The 16,021-nt window shown below is 21.5% G+C and overlaps 3 protein-coding genes and 1 long non-coding RNA gene across 9 annotated transcripts; 3 read left to right on the forward strand and 1 right to left on the reverse strand.

Moving 5' to 3' along the window:
* Positions 1-1,988: 1,988 nt before the first annotated feature.
* On the forward strand, positions 1,989-4,048 carry LOC100868840 (histone H3.3A). 2 transcript variants are annotated; one of them, XM_003694396.4, is made up of 3 exons: positions 1,989-2,286; positions 2,702-2,831; positions 2,909-4,048. In XM_003694396.4, exons 2-3 carry the CDS (start codon positions 2,704-2,706, stop codon positions 3,189-3,191), a joined length of 411 nt encoding a protein of 136 aa, XP_003694444.1. In that variant the 5' UTR covers positions 1,989-2,286; positions 2,702-2,703; the 3' UTR covers positions 3,192-4,048. The 2 variants fall into 2 exon arrangements, with proteins under 2 accessions (XP_003694444.1, XP_086764919.1); XM_086908793.1 differs by lacking the exon at positions 1,989-2,286 and adding an exon at positions 2,426-2,601.
* A 721-nt stretch (positions 4,049-4,769) lies between these two features.
* LOC100869036 (histone H3.3A) lies at positions 4,770-7,382 on the forward strand. 3 transcript variants are annotated; one of them, XM_086908792.1, is made up of 4 exons: positions 4,770-5,071; positions 5,244-5,490; positions 6,202-6,337; positions 6,418-7,382. In XM_086908792.1, the coding sequence occupies exons 3-4, from the start codon at positions 6,210-6,212 to the stop codon at positions 6,698-6,700; spliced, it is 411 nt and encodes a 136-aa protein (XP_086764918.1). In that variant the 5' UTR covers positions 4,770-5,071; positions 5,244-5,490; positions 6,202-6,209; the 3' UTR covers positions 6,701-7,382. The 3 variants fall into 3 exon arrangements, with proteins under 3 accessions (XP_086764918.1, XP_012343003.1, XP_012343004.1); XM_012487549.3 differs by lacking the exon at positions 4,770-5,071 and having other exon boundaries at positions 5,155-5,490; XM_012487550.3 differs by lacking the exon at positions 4,770-5,071 and having other exon boundaries at positions 5,407-5,723.
* A 77-nt stretch (positions 7,383-7,459) lies between these two features.
* On the reverse strand, positions 7,460-14,408 carry nudE (Nuclear distribution protein nudE). Of its 3 annotated transcripts, none has more exons than XR_015292251.1 (10): positions 14,344-14,408; positions 14,148-14,224; positions 13,561-13,744; positions 13,134-13,424; positions 12,901-13,037; positions 12,645-12,830; positions 11,953-12,080; positions 11,429-11,500; positions 11,181-11,251; positions 7,460-8,793 (listed from the first exon to the last, which is right to left on the reverse strand). XR_015292251.1 is itself a non-coding variant. In XM_086908790.1 (9 exons), exons 3-9 carry the CDS (start codon positions 13,644-13,646, stop codon positions 8,736-8,738), a joined length of 957 nt encoding a protein of 318 aa, XP_086764916.1. In that variant the 5' UTR covers positions 13,647-13,744; positions 14,148-14,224; positions 14,344-14,408; the 3' UTR covers positions 7,460-8,735. The 3 variants fall into 3 exon arrangements, 1 of the variants encoding a protein (XP_086764916.1); XR_004225044.2 differs by having other exon boundaries at positions 11,429-11,602; XM_086908790.1 differs by lacking the exon at positions 11,429-11,500.
* Positions 14,104-14,937, forward strand: LOC147657511 (uncharacterized). Its single transcript, XR_015292252.1, has 2 exons — positions 14,104-14,363; positions 14,471-14,937. It is a non-coding gene; the product is annotated as an uncharacterized LOC147657511 (long non-coding RNA).
* Positions 14,938-16,021: the final 1,084 nt, after the last annotated feature.

Genomic DNA, 16,021 nt, shown 5'->3' on the forward strand with positions numbered 1-16,021 from the left:
TTGTTTTTTTATTATAATATTAATTTTCAATTATTTTATAATTAAACTGATTTAACATTGTTATTAAAATTAACTGTAAATATTTATCATTAATATGAATTTTAAATGAAGAAACAAATATTCAACTTTCAATCGTTTATCGTGATTGATTCAAATGATAAAAATATTATATCATATTAACAATATTTGATATTTGATTATCAATTATAAAAAAAAGTACTTGGTGTTATAGATCTTATATGTCATTTAGAATATCAAGCAGTCAAGTATCTTGTAAGTTAAAGAACAAAATATTTATTAATTTTTTTATTATGCATTAAAATTGCATTTGTATGCAACGATTAATATAAAATATAAAATTAGTAGATTATTTATTTTTTCTTTATTTTTTTGCAATTGCAAAACATAAAAAGTTTTGTATGTAATTTTAATGTGTGTTCTCAGTTACTAATATTTTCAAAAAAATACTACTTAAAATATTTTCAAATAATTTTTTTTATATAACATAAAATCCAAACAAAAAAAAATTGTTCAGATATCATTTAATTTTGTATATGATATACAACCAATTTTTTAAATTTAAGTTTAAGTAAATTGTACAGTAAAATATTTTATTTATTTAAAAGAGAACAAAAATATTGAATAAAATAAAATCAAACTTTGTTATTTTATTTGTAATATTATACGTATAATAGTATAAATTTACGTATAAATTTTTTACATTCCACATGAATTTTTATAAAATACAAAAGTAATATGGGCTTGCATTTTTAATGTTCATGTCCTGCCAAACTGGTGTAATTATTGAGAAACCAATAATAGTGTAATAACTAATGTCTGCATGATGCTTGAAAAATTTCATATCTGATCGCATACCGAAAGAAAGATTAAAATGTAATAAAATGCAGTAAGAAGTTTTCGTTGTCATTAACGAGTGTAGACGAATTCTAATGAATGTCAGTACAAATTGAATAATAAAGAAAAAAAAAGCATCATTTATGTGCAAGTGACAAAAAAAAGTTAATATTGATGACACGTATTTTTGGCAATACAATTTTAAATAACATATTTAAATTAATATAGCTGTAATTAGAATGTTAGTAAATAAATTTTGTTCTAATATTTTTTGATGACTGAAAGTTTATACATATATATATATACATATATATATGTGTGTGTGTGTGTGTGTATATGTATATGAATAACATTAATTTTGACGAAGATATAAAGATAATAACTATCTCATGGCGTAATTTGTAGAACGAATGTTTATTATTGCTTCTTATGCTATTATTAGGTAGTGAACTATGAAGAAAAATATTGTAAATCAATAAAATTGATCATTTAAAAAATATAGTATATTAATAATTTCTGTACCATGATATTAGTAAAGTAATTGTTATTTTACAATTGACAGTGAATAATTAAAAATAACTTTCATTGAATTTTTTAACTGTTTTTTAATTATATTTATTAAAAAATTTTAATTTGTTATATTTTCTTTTACATAAAATTAAAAATAAATTTTAAAAGTTTTTCTTTCATTTTAATTTCATTCAATTAACCTTATTTTTAAATGGATCAATTATCTTTTTTTTCTAAATTACATAATTATTATTACTCTAAAATTATTATACCGAAAATAAAATTTATTTATATTTATATATGTATTTATTTATAAAATATATTTATAAAAATTAATTTAAATTTTGTTTTTAATAAATATTATAATGTATTATGGAATATTAATTATATTTTTCAAAATTTATGAATATATATAACAATAAAATAAATAATAAATATAAACATATAATAATAAAACAAATAATATATTCATATAGATCAATGCACCTAGATATAAATATATTGATAAATATGAATTATACTATATATATCAAATATAATTCATAAGTATATAAATTTCATATGAACATATTTTATATATATATATATATATATATATATATATATATATATATATATGATTCATACATTATGATATTACATCTACATTGAAATATTTAAGATACTTAGTACGTAATGTTATTAAAATAATTATGAATTTATAAGTTCCATAACAAATATGTTTATTCGTTAAATATTGACTAATGGCAAACAATGTTATGAAATATCAACCAATCATATGATGTGTATCTGAATCAGTGCTGTCGCCTATCTCTCACAGACCAAACTATGTTTCTGAAAAAACATTAACCGACAAAAGTCTGATATCTTTGGACGAAAAAGTGCATTTCTTGATTTTGTTACAAAGCGATTAAGAAAAAGGTATGTATATTTGATTTTATAATCAAATGAACATAATAAAATAAATGTAGGTCTTATTATTTATTTATATTATATATAAATGGTATCTTTTATATTGGAAAATGTTATAGTTTAATAATAAGTTTCTATATATATCAATGCTATATGCACGCTAGTCGCCATTTTGTTTATTGTGTCTGCTTTTGGAGGGAAACCGGATCTTATTTTACATTGATTATAATTTATAATGAATCTGATTTTATAATATAATTTATAATATAATTTAACTATATTTTTAATATATATATTTAAACAAACATTTAATATTTTAAAAAGGTTTGATATTTCTTTATAAAAATAATTATTTAATAAATATTGATTTTTTCAAGAATATTTTATATGTAAATTATTTTATATTATAACAATTTTTTTATAGATATGGCACGTACTAAGCAAACTGCACGTAAGTCAACAGGAGGTAAAGCTCCTAGAAAACAACTTGCAACTAAAGCTGCACGTAAAAGTGCACCATCCACAGGTGGTGTGAAGAAACCTCATCGTTATAGGTAAAAATATTATAAATTTAATTATAATATATTATAATTAATTATTATTATAATTTTGATAATTTTATGTATTATAGACCTGGTACTGTAGCACTTAGAGAAATCAGAAGATATCAAAAGTCGACAGAATTACTGATCAGAAAATTACCATTTCAACGTTTAGTTCGTGAAATTGCACAAGATTTCAAGACTGATTTAAGATTTCAAAGTGCTGCAATTGGAGCATTACAAGAAGCTTCTGAAGCATATTTAGTTGGATTGTTTGAAGATACAAATTTATGTGCAATTCATGCTAAACGTGTTACAATAATGCCTAAAGATATTCAGTTAGCAAGAAGAATTCGTGGTGAACGTGCTTAAATAATTCATACCTCAAATCTCTTGAGTTTTTTCTTTTGTCCAATTCATATTGTTATTGTATTTATGGATATTCTTGCAATCAAATTCATTGTAACTGAATCTCTTTTTTTTCATAAGTCATTATTATAGATAAACACTGCCAAGTCCTGTGAATTATAAAATGCAGAGACAAAATATATTTAACTATCATATCAAGTAGTGTAGTTAAATACATTTATAATTTAACTATAGACAAATATAAAAAGCAGAAAACAGAAAACAAAGTATGTAATTCACAAATAATAATATCACTTTACATGTATAATTCATATTTTAGTATTATATATAATAAGTATAACATAAGCAACAAAATATAAGCAATATAATGTAGATTTAATGTTTTGCAAATGAAAATCATTTATATTCATTATTATATTTACTTTGTGATTAACATAGTTTCTAAATATAATTTTCTATGTTATTGTCAAATTTAAACTTATAGTTTAGATTAGATCAAATTTTTAATATAAGAATTCTTACGTACTAGTATCATAATATGCACAGTACTATAGTCTTTCAAAAAAAAAAAAAAAAAAAAAAAGAAAAAAAAAAGAAAACATTTCTGAATTAAATGTGAAAATATTAGTTGTATTTGTATTACTAAATTATCAAAATTGATTTATATATATATATATACTTATATTTATAAATGAAATTAATATGCCACTAAGCATAAAAATACATTTCATTGTTAATTAGTTTATCATTATGTTAGTATAAATATTAATAATAAAAAAATAATTCATAACTCTAAATCAATGTAAATGATCTATACAAATTTTTTAATAAATTTAACTTGAATTGTCTTCCCAAAAAAATGAATTTATTTTATTTAATATATTTTATTATTTTATATTTTACATTTATTTTTTTTTATATTTATTAAAATACAGTGTTAAAATTTTTGAAATTAAGTTTCTTTTTTAAAAAAATAATTATACTTAAATTTTGATAAGTAATATAGATTATTAAAAATATTTTTTTCTTTAAAATAAAATTTTTTATTTCATAAAATTCTTTATAAAATATTTTTATTTTCTTTAATTTTTATTTTTCTTAACATAATTTTGAATTAATATTTTTAGTGAATTTTAATAATCTTTTTTTTTTAATAAATTTTTTTTAATATCACATATACTATTGATACAGAAATTATAATTAATTGAATCAGTAATTATAAAGATTACATCATCAATGTAAATAATATATTTTAAAACCATATTAATATTTTATTACCTTCTTATATAAACATAAGTATAACATATATTTTATAAATATATAATGATAAATATAAAAAAAAATAAATTATTAAAAATTCATCAAGTTATATCATTGATGATAATCTATAAAATTGTATATTTTTACACAATTTATATATTTTTTTAATAAAATAAAAATATAATTAAAAATGTTTTCTGAAATTAGAAAAGTTATTGAATTAATTTTGTTTAATACTGTACTATTTCCGCTATAAAATTCAATTGACAAAAGCGCCAAAATTTAATAATTTTGCCAATTTAACATCAATACATAATGTTATTTACGTTTAGATATATGATGGCGTTTATTTTATTATTATTTTTTTTGGCGTTTCTGAATAAAAAATATAGATAAAACTTTAATTCTGAGAATAATCATTTAAATTTCAAATCAAAAATGTATTCATTCTAAATAACGATCAAAAATTGCTATTTTAATAATTATCGAGATGACGTGTCCGTCATGTTCTATAGAAATTGCATACTTTTCTGGAGGTTTCCACGAAATAACTGATTTCATTGCAGATAGAATTACACGATAAAAGTTACGAAAAATGTATGCAGATATAAATTTTAACACAGGTTTGATCATTGATTATAGAAGAAATTCTTTCTGATATGTTATGATTTTTATAATAAATGTTTTTTATAATAAAATATTTATCAATTTCATTAATTTGAAAAACAATGGGATAGCAATTATTACAAGTAAAATGAGGTTGCCGAGAAGTATCATGTATATTACAATTGACAGGGTCCTTCTTGGTTCGCAATCTAGGCGTAGGAGGTTGAACCAATCGCATGTGCTACATTCTGAAACTCAATGGCTATCCGACCTCCGATTGGATGCACTGCACCGCGGGCTTACGTGCCTCTCACGATTTAATTTCTAGGGGGTAGGGACAAGGGAGTCGTGACTTGGGAGAGCGTCCACTGCCATCGAAGTACAAGGAAACGGATAGTGCTAGCTCTTGCTTCTCGTAGAATTTTTTCTTTAAGTGGTATGTAAATTTATCAAAATTATGTTTCATTTACGATCATGTGTGATTATTGGTATCAGCAAATATATGGACAATACAACGTGTATTAATAAATGTGAAAAGTGTTGGAAAATTCGAGTTTTCATGTTCGAACGCGACGTACTATCGTATTGCCTCCATTTTGCAATTGACGTTCGTGGAGGGAATCGCTTCATGATCCTTTCTCGGAAGTGACGCTTTCGATTTGTTTTATGGCGAGTGTCATTCGTTTAATCTCATTTGATAAACTATGCTTCCATTTATCAGTGGGATAATTAGAAGATAAAGAAATACTTGCTAGTTAGGATGATACATTTTTCTTGTTAGCATGGGTTTTATTCGCGTCGGTGCAAGAAAGTTTGTGCATTGCGCAATGCGCAGCGTTCTTTGGTGCGCGGTTCCTTCGCACGAACAGCAACGGAACATACCCCCACTTTCATTGCCCCACCATCCTTTTCTTCCCACTCCAGAATTTAGTTTACTCTAGTTATCAAGTATACCTTTTAAAATAATTTTTCCCGCGTTCGTTTTTTCTTGGAGATCATTTTTATGATGAATAAAATTGAGAAATTTGTTTATACATATTTCTTTATATACATATTCATATCATATTACAACTTTTTAATTTGATATAAAAAAATATGCTTTTTAAAAATTTAAATTTTAAAAGAATTTAATCAAATATTATTTCAGAGTGAATAATGGCACGTACTAAGCAGACAGCTCGTAAGTCAACTGGAGGTAAAGCACCTCGTAAACAACTAGCCACAAAGGCAGCACGTAAAAGTGCACCATCTACTGGTGGTGTGAAAAAACCACATCGATATAGGTAGATTTTAAATAATATATAATAGTAATAATAAATATTATTTAGTATATAATATCTGCAAAATAAAATGTAATTTTTAGGCCTGGTACAGTAGCTCTTCGAGAAATCAGAAGATATCAAAAATCAACAGAATTGTTAATCAGGAAATTACCTTTTCAAAGATTGGTTCGTGAAATCGCACAGGATTTCAAAACTGATCTCCGTTTCCAAAGTGCTGCAATTGGAGCTTTACAAGAAGCTTCAGAAGCATATTTGGTTGGTTTATTTGAAGACACAAATTTGTGCGCTATTCATGCGAAACGTGTTACAATCATGCCCAAGGATATCCAATTAGCTCGACGAATCCGTGGCGAGCGTGCTTAAACAATATGTAACTCCCATACATACCATTTATTACTATTATTATCATTCGTAACACTCATGGATGAAACATTTTCATTCCAAACTACATATTATGTTGTACTCCATAATAATGTATGAGTTATAACATGATCATTCTTTATAACATGTATTTAAAATTCAGATTTTTAGAAAATTGATACAAAAATTGGTTTAACTGTTTTTGATATAGATAATTTTAATTTTTTGGTGTTATTATACGAAAGTAGATTATATATTATTTCTCAAAAATTATCAATTATAATTGCTAATTCCCTATAATTTCATTTACATCTTTTTGCCATTTTACATTTTACAGAGTAAGAATACTTATAAAAAGAAAGCTAAAACCGGAAGTTAAAGAATCGTGATAAAAGACAATTGTTAATTCTTCTAAAAGTACTTTTAAGATTGAATAAGATCGAAAATGTTTAGTTTCTCATTACAATTTTATTATATTCGTCATCCTTATCATTATTGATACAATACATAGTGAAATGTACATTAGAGAATAAGGCACTTTTTTTGTAGGAACAGTATGTTCAATGTAGTGTTTATCATATTAGAACTCTGGTTGTATGAAAATTACGTAAGATATTTCAATCAGTCAAGTATTCATTGTTCGTGTAAAGATAAACGTTTCTTAAATAAATCTTCAAAATATTAACTTACCTTTTTCCATTTTATAAGAAATCTGCACTGTTATTTAAATAGTAAGTTTTAGGAATCATAATTTTGTATCAATTGATAGTTTACAATATCTTTATTTTACAAATATTACAATTTTATTATTCAATTTTACTTTTACAAATATTACAAATATTGCATAATTTACTATCAGCAAAAATTGAAGTTTACAATTATTCAACTATTAACATAAATCAAAAGTATTAGAATAATTTTTTTTTATTTCATGCATTAAGTGAAATCTATAAATTATTAATTTTCATCTCATTTGATAATATTGATAATATGATTAAATTTTAATTGTTACAATAAATTCTACATTATACAAATATTTTATTTGAAACTATTTATAATTATGCAATGGCATAAAGAACAATTATATTGAATTACATATATAATTTAATAATAATTTTATATATTTTAAAGTATAAAATTGAATTGTTTTACAATACAAGAAGATATTTTTTGTTATTAAAAAATAGATATATATCTATATGTATATATATATTGCCATAAATTTCTATAAAAGCTAGATTTTTCTAAATGATATAATATTTCTAATGTTGAAATTTTCATGCATTCATGAATTATTAAAACTATATATTCAAAACAAAAGATTACAAATCGCCTTTTTAACAAATGGCAATCAAATGAAAATCAGTTACTTGTTATTTTTCAAATAAAATATTGTACAAATTTTTCTTTTTTTCAATAAGAAAATTATTTTTGAAAAATTACAATTATCAAATTAATTGATTAATATAAAAATAAGTTCAATTTCAATTTACAAGATATTTTAAAATTTTATATTTTAAATATTTATAAAAATTGAATAATTCTTGAATAACTTAATTCATTTTAATGTAAAAAATTACATAAAAATAAATAGTTATAAAATTTTATCTAAAAAAAAAAACTAGTATTGATTTTCATTTAAATATTTTCCTTTAATATCATTTTTAAATATTATCTATTATACAATATAATTATAACACTTATCTAAAATTGTTTATCACAATATTAATTTTATTAAATCATTTATTAAATCGCAATATTAATACTTACAATTTCGAATGTTTATTTACAAATTTCTTCCATAAAACATTACCAAGTATATTTTTAAATTGTAGAAAAATGTCCAAAAATCACAAACTTGATGAAAAAAATTAAATAATTAAATGAAAAATAATAATAATAAATAAATTGATTAAAATGATATCGTTTTTCATATAGATTTATAATAAATTAGCAAATGAGATTTTTTTAGTTAAATAACATGTATAGCAGTACAAATATAATGCACAAAATTTTTTGTTGGAATATTATCCGTTGTTTATAATCGAATGTGGTTGCAGTTGCCAGAGGCAAAACCTCGAACTTGGCGTCTAGTCCTAATTAAAAAAATTTAATATCGTTTTGTTACCATTTCCCATTATAAAAATGATTTATAAAAACATCTATTTATACACACAGATCAGCATTTCCCAATCGTATTCTAAAAATATTTTTTAAAATATTACTTGTTACAATATTTCATATCAAATTGCTTATTCTGCAATATACTCTTAGATAATAATTAATAAATTTATTTAATAAATTAAATTATATATACTTATTATATACTATTATATATACTGACTGTTATAACAATAAAAATACAGTAAGTGATTGAGAAATGCTGTACATTTTTATACAATATGCATGAATTGTATAATGCATATAAAAATATCTTGAATTATAATTCAATGATATTTGCTTTTTCTAAAATAAGTCTTATTTACATTAAATATCTAATATTAATTTATGATTTAAACAAAACAATGAACAACAATTCTATGCTATGCAAATTTAATTATTTAAGCAGTTTAATACAACATACTGGATAATTTTATTGTATACAATATGGATATGACTAACAAAAAGATACAAGAAAAATGACATATAAATATCATGCATAAAAATATCATATATATATATATATATATATATATATATATATATAAATTAACAATATATTATGCGAAAATATTAAATGTTTTAGAAAAAAATTTGTTAATTAATTCTTTAATTATAAAAAAAATAATAAATATCAAACTAAAAATATAATTCTCAAAGAATATTATTATGATTTCTACATTAAAATATTTTTAAATTGAATCATAAATGTCTTATAAATCATACAATTTCATTATTAATAATTCTATTTCATATTATTTTTATAAAATAATAAATTTCTTTTATTAATAATAAAAATATTTATAAAAATTAATTTTATTAATAGAAATAGTAAAATTAACTGTTATAATTTATATTAGGCATTTTGCATCATGATATCATAATTCAATAAAAATATTTTATTTTATTGCACAAATTTACTTTTTACTTTTAATAAATATATACAATTGTTATATACAAGAATGTATAAGATATAAAATATAGGTTTCTTAATTTGTTTCTAATTCATAATATATAAAATTTATTATTTCTATTGAAATCTAACAACTTTTCACAAAAGTTTGTGAAAACTGTTTTTATAACCTGTTGGCAAAATACAATTTTTAAACGGATTTTTTTTTAATAATATGAAAAATTCTTAAATTACATTTATTTCATAATATAAATAATATAATATATATATATATAAAAAATATAAATTGGAAAATTCTCTTTACTTTTTTATTCATTTTATTTTTTAAAATTGGACTATACTCAAGTAGAAATTAAAAATTGCAATACAACTAAATCAGAAATCTTTAATTCTATGTCTAAAAATTATTTTTGGTATATCTATGACATAAATCAATATAATTTGATATTTATGTTCGTTTTATATATCATATTAATAAAATTAATTAAATGAACTTTTATTTTATATATATTTAATATTTAAATAGAATTATTTAGAACAAATATTAATCTGATATATTAAAAATCTTAATAATCATAAAAAATCTTTATTATATTTCTATTTTTTATAAAGAAGTATTATTTCAAACATACAGTTTTGAATTAATTTAATTATGTTACAAAATATTTAAATTAAAGTTATTTAAAATTTTTTCTTTTTAAATCTGATTATTAAGATCTTAGCAGATTTAATAAAAATGATATATTGTACTTTTTAAATCACAAATATAAGCTGAATAGCTATTTATAAATCTGTTATATGAAGTATATATTTAAATTGATATATAATGAAGTTCAACTAAAGAAGAATTATTAAATATCAAAGAAAATAAAATTAATATTTGTAATATAAAAAATCTCTAAAATTTATCTTTTTTTTATCATTTTGTGATATGATATTAATTGAAAATATTATTAACAACAAGAATAATTTATATAAAATAATAAAATACTTCATTTTAATTAGTAACACAAGCAATAAGATAAGCTATTATAAAAAATTATAATGCAGTCTCTTTAAATATTTTGAATATTTTAGTGAAAAGCTAAAGACTGGGATTATAAAAAACTTTCAGTACTTATAAATTGATAGAACATTCACAAAAAATACTAAATAAGTAAAAATAAACATAAAACTAATAAGTACAAATAATTTATTGGCTATCATGTATCATTTTAAATGACATTATATTATGAATAATTGAATTAATTTAATTCATTTATTTTATTAAATATAGAATATTCATTAAAAAAAATTCATTAGTTTTTTTTAATTCATTTTCAATTTTGATACATGATATTTTTTTACTACAAATACACGCAGTGCATAACGATACAATTTTTTATGATTATAATATTGTTCTAATGTTACCTGTAAAGATCACGGACAGCTTGATCCTCTCGAGATGGATTTTGACATGTATTTAATTTATTCTCCAATGCCTATATAATGAAATATTTATTGTTAATTAAAATACTATTATTTTTCTTAAGAATATTGGCAAATATTTAGAACTGATGATACCATTTACATGTAGAATAATTAAAACAGATAATAAAAAATCGTAATGTGTACAGAAGAAAATATGCAGTATAAAGCAAAAGAAATCAAATAAAGACCTGTACACAAAAACTTGATCAGCACTTGGTTGATCTAGGTTGTTGCCATATACAATGAGGAGATGTATAAACCTGGATGGATGGTAAATCAGTAGGTGTAGTGGAAATTGTATTTTTCTCACTCAGACAAGTGCACTTTACCCTTCTGCACTCCATGCAGACCCATCTGTCAAGCTACCAAAATACCAGCTACATCATACTACAGATGTCTTTAACTGATATATTTATCAAAGCATTTTATATAAATTGAATTGAATTATTTTGATAAAAATATTTTATATAAAATAAATCTGTTGCTTAGAAAAAAAATAAAAGGAAAATAAATTTTATAGATTAATTGCAATGGAAAACTAAAATATATATATAGCAACTAAATACATTTAAAACTCAAAGATACACAAGCCATGCTTTAAGCTACTTTTGTACATTGTGCTTTTGAAATGGAAATACTAATATATTTGTGTGTATGTGTGTGTGTGTGTGTGTGTGTGTGTGTGTGTGTATAAAATAATGATTATACTTACACCAACTTTCCTCATAAGATCACCAATCATATTCATTGCTAGTATTCTTGTGCATGGTGTCAGTGGTGGATTCACATTATTATTGTTATTGTTGTTTCCAGTTATACCTCCTACAACTTTGTTTCCAACTATTTGTAAATAGAAAAATATGTAAATTATAGATAATATAATATAATAATATAAATATTAAATTCATAAAAAACACTGAATTAATAAAACTATTGTACAATAATATTTAGAAAAAAAAATAAAAAAAAATGTTATTCTTGTCAGTAGAAAGTATAATATTTAGAAACTAAAATAAAGAACAGGTTTGTTAAAATAATTTTTATTTCATTGATAACAATATCATATGTATATACAGAAAGATAAAATTAATTAAAACGCACGTTAAATTAATTAAAAGTATGTTAATCAAGCATAAATTAGATTAAATTTTAATCATCCTTAAGCACTGATAAATAAGCAAACTTATCATAAAAAAAATTTCAAGTAATGTACAAAAAATATATATTACATACATTAAAAAATGAATTAACTTCATTTTTTTGTTTGTTATTTATAACAATTTTTGATTTGTTAGATATAAGTATTTTTTCTGCTGATCATTATCTTTATTAATGATAAGGATCATCTTTTAGGCCCAAAGCAAAACATGCGCTTAGTTTTACGAAGAGTATTATGGATCTTACTTTTTAATGGTGAAGTTGTTGTATTATTTGGAGATATGGATTGTGGTACTATTGGACTACTAGGCGACATGTGTGCTTCCAATTCAACTTGAAGTTTATTACTATCAACATGATTCCGAATTCTATCAGCTGATTTATCATTATCTGGTTGATGCCTTTCTTGTACTTGAATTTCCTGTTTTAAATCTGTAATAAATTATATATTAGAAAAAATTTAATGATTATATAAGATTTATTTATAGTCAATGAATTCAACCTCTTATTTCATCCATTAGTCTTTGTACTATAACTTTTAAAGCTTCTTTTTCATCAAGCTCTGATTCTAATAAAGCATTCTTTTCAATAGCAGAATTAAGTTTAGCTTCTATTTCCTCTTCTGTTACCCTATTTATTCTGCAAAATTAAAATTAATAAAAAAATATTATATTAAATATTTTATATTTACTATTTTATATTACTATAATATATAGCTGCATAAATATATATCACCTATGAGCTCTTTCTAAGTCATCATTCTTTTGTTCTAATTCTCTTATATATTTTAATAAATGATCATGTTGTGTCTGTAAGTCCTGAGCTTTTCCTTGAAACATTGCACAATCTGCTGTTTGTTGATCTAATCTTGTTCTTAATTGTTCAACTTCAGTAGCCAGTCTTGTATTTCGTTGTCGTAATTCTCTGTTAGTTTTTTCTGCTTGTTCTAATGATGCTTCCAGTTCTTTTTCTAACAATTGTGAATTTTCTTGAAATTCTTCCAATTCTCTTTCTATATCCTCTTTCCTATAATGTTACAATAATATTTATTTTATAAATAAATATTATTTGATCATTATAATTTATATATAATGTTAATGTACAGCTTTGAATAAATATATAATAGTACATTATTTTTATTTAAAAATATAAAATAATTCACCTTCTATGTATTTGATGAGCAAGTTCCATCCAATATTGAATTTCATCATCTTTGGACACAAATTGTGGAGGATCAATGTCCATCATTTTAACAATATTTTAATTTTGTTCAATACTTTAAAAAATCTTTTTAAAAATTAAATATAACAAAAATTATTTTATTTCATTAATGATACATTGGCATTCTGCAAATAAAATAAATTCATTTAAATAGATGTGAATTTAAAATAATTAAAGATCAGATTTAATGAAATAAAAATCTTATCAAATAAATTTAAAATATATTAAATCTTTCATTAATATGCACGATATAATGATAATCATGGTGAAAGTTTTGTTTGTTGAAGAAAAAAAATTATATTACGGTACATACCTATGCATCTATATACGACAAATGCGATATCAATCTAACCTACTAATAACGAATCGCTAACAATCACAAAACGCGGCAGAAAATTATTTCAGAAAGAATATTCCAAATTACGAAATAATGAAAAAAAATATTAAAAGATTAAATATGAATTATGTTATGCATAATATAAGATCGAAATTGACGCATAAAAATCGTAGCCATAAAAGAACACTTACATGTATCTTTAAGAGAGGACAAGGCTAGTAGGCGAGTAAAAATGGTCCAGTGTAAATAAAACTGTCCACCAATTGAACTGAATTAAAATAATAATGCTTAAAATATTATCTAAAAAATGCTGTATAATACACAATCATCAATGATGTGTAGGCGCATTAAATGAAATTGTTTCAAAATACATATAAATATAGAGACCTTGAGAAAACGCTTAGCAGGTGAAACGTAGTGTACCGCGTGTGACACAAATGTCATTACCGTGTAATTATGACTCACTAGTCAGGATGGTAAGGTAGAAAAAAAATTTATCTTTTTCTTGTTACAGCTTCTTGTCGTTGATTGTGGACGTGGACAAATTTCCAAAATCGTTTGAGACCGGTTGTCGGTCTATTATTAAGGGACACCGTCCCACAATGGATTTACATCCAATTAAATTTCTATTTCCGGAAATTAGATTTTTGAATGAAAAGATGCAGTCGAGTTGCAAAATGGCAGATACAAATAGAATCAATGCTGGTTCGTTCACAATTCTACAGCGTAGTAAGGTGGCGTTCGCAAAAGCTAACCGGTTACGAATGCATTCGATATGGTGGCAGAACGAAACAGAATGGAATGTAATGCGTTATTCTTTTGCTTCTCATTGGGCAATACTTTAAAATGCGCGAAGAATGTAGCTTTATTTGTTTAGTTTATTTATTTAAGAATGATATTAAAAAAATTTTAACATTCAAAAAATAGTTAATATTTTATATAATGCTTTTAACTATTTAATAAAATAGTTCAAAAATTAAATTTTTTATTTTTTTGTTAACATATTCAATAACGAATAAAATTTTATATATTATCATTATATAAATAAAAATTTATTCGATATATTGATAATTTATATTAATACTATATTTAAAAAAATCTTATATAAAGAATTAAATTTTATAAAAAGATTTGTATATTTTTATATACATATTTTTGCATATATCTTTTATATATTTCAGTATATTTATTCATTATATATATATTTTTTATAATATGCATAATATTTTATATATATTTTATATATAAATATATTATATATATTTTATATATTTGTATTATTGCATAATATTTTATATATATGTTCGTAAGTTTTAAGTTAAATTTTTTTTCTTTTTTTACATAGATGCGAATTTATTAAAAAAATAAACTTCTTTAATCCATAGATTGCTATAAATATATATATATATTATTGTTACAATATATATTACTTATTCTAATAAACTTAATCTATTGTCTTCTATTAATTTTTGCTTTCCTTTATTCTATTAATATTTATATTTTCTTCTTTCTAATAATTTTATTTATCATTTTCGCATTATCCTTGATTTTATGTATTACTTTATATTTATTCGTATTTTAAAATACTGATTTATATATATCTTATTATATTATATTTATTACAAAATTTATTAATAATTTTAAGGGCAAATGAAACATCTTATTGACATTAGCAATTCATTATGCTCAACTATAATTATATGTCAATGAAAAATATCTTATCAATGAAATGATTCTTAAAAAGATGGTGCCACAAATCAAAGACTATTAATAAATTTACTTTATTGTTAGTAACAATGTATAACTTCTAAATATTTTTCAGACAAACAATGCTGCTAATAATCAATTTTCAACAAATTTCAGACAATTCAATATAAAATATTATCGTTTATAAAAGATTATAATTTTGAAAAAATTAAATCTAAAAATAAATAATTCATTAATTTTCATTGATTTATGTTAATTTTGTAATTCTTATCTAAAAATTGAATGGAATGGATTTTATTAATATTTTTAATTAAAAGATTAAAAGATCAAAAGAAAAAATAAAAATAAGAAAATAAAA

This window comes from Apis florea, unplaced genomic scaffold, assembly GCF_048593485.1.
Source record: "Apis florea isolate Af1SG1 unplaced genomic scaffold, ASM4859348v1 contig_3081_pilon, whole genome shotgun sequence".
In the NCBI taxonomy this organism is placed as follows: domain Eukaryota; kingdom Metazoa; phylum Arthropoda; class Insecta; order Hymenoptera; family Apidae; genus Apis; species Apis florea.

Excerpts from the sequence above, each read along its gene's own strand:
- LOC100868840 (XM_003694396.4), top strand. The coding sequence starts at position 2,704 with ATGGCACGTACTAAGCAAACTGCACGTAAGTCAACAGGAGGTAAAGCT. Across the intron at positions 2,832-2,908 it reads AAGAAACCTCATCGTTATAG|ACCTGGTACTGTAGCACTTA; the intron begins GTAAAAATATTA and ends TATGTATTATAG.
- LOC100869036 (XM_086908792.1), top strand. The coding sequence starts at position 6,210 with ATGGCACGTACTAAGCAGACAGCTCGTAAGTCAACTGGAGGTAAAGCA. Across the intron at positions 6,338-6,417 it reads AAAAAACCACATCGATATAG|GCCTGGTACAGTAGCTCTTC; the intron begins GTAGATTTTAAA and ends TGTAATTTTTAG.
- nudE (XM_086908790.1), bottom strand. The coding sequence starts at position 13,646 with ATGATGGACATTGATCCTCCACAATTTGTGTCCAAAGATGATGAAATT. Across the intron at positions 12,831-12,900 it reads ACTAATGGATGAAATAAGAG|ATTTAAAACAGGAAATTCAA; the intron begins GTTGAATTCATT and ends AATTTATTACAG. Across the intron at positions 8,794-11,180 it reads GCTGTCCGTGATCTTTACAG|GACTAGACGCCAAGTTCGAG; the intron begins GTAACATTAGAA and ends TTTTTTAATTAG.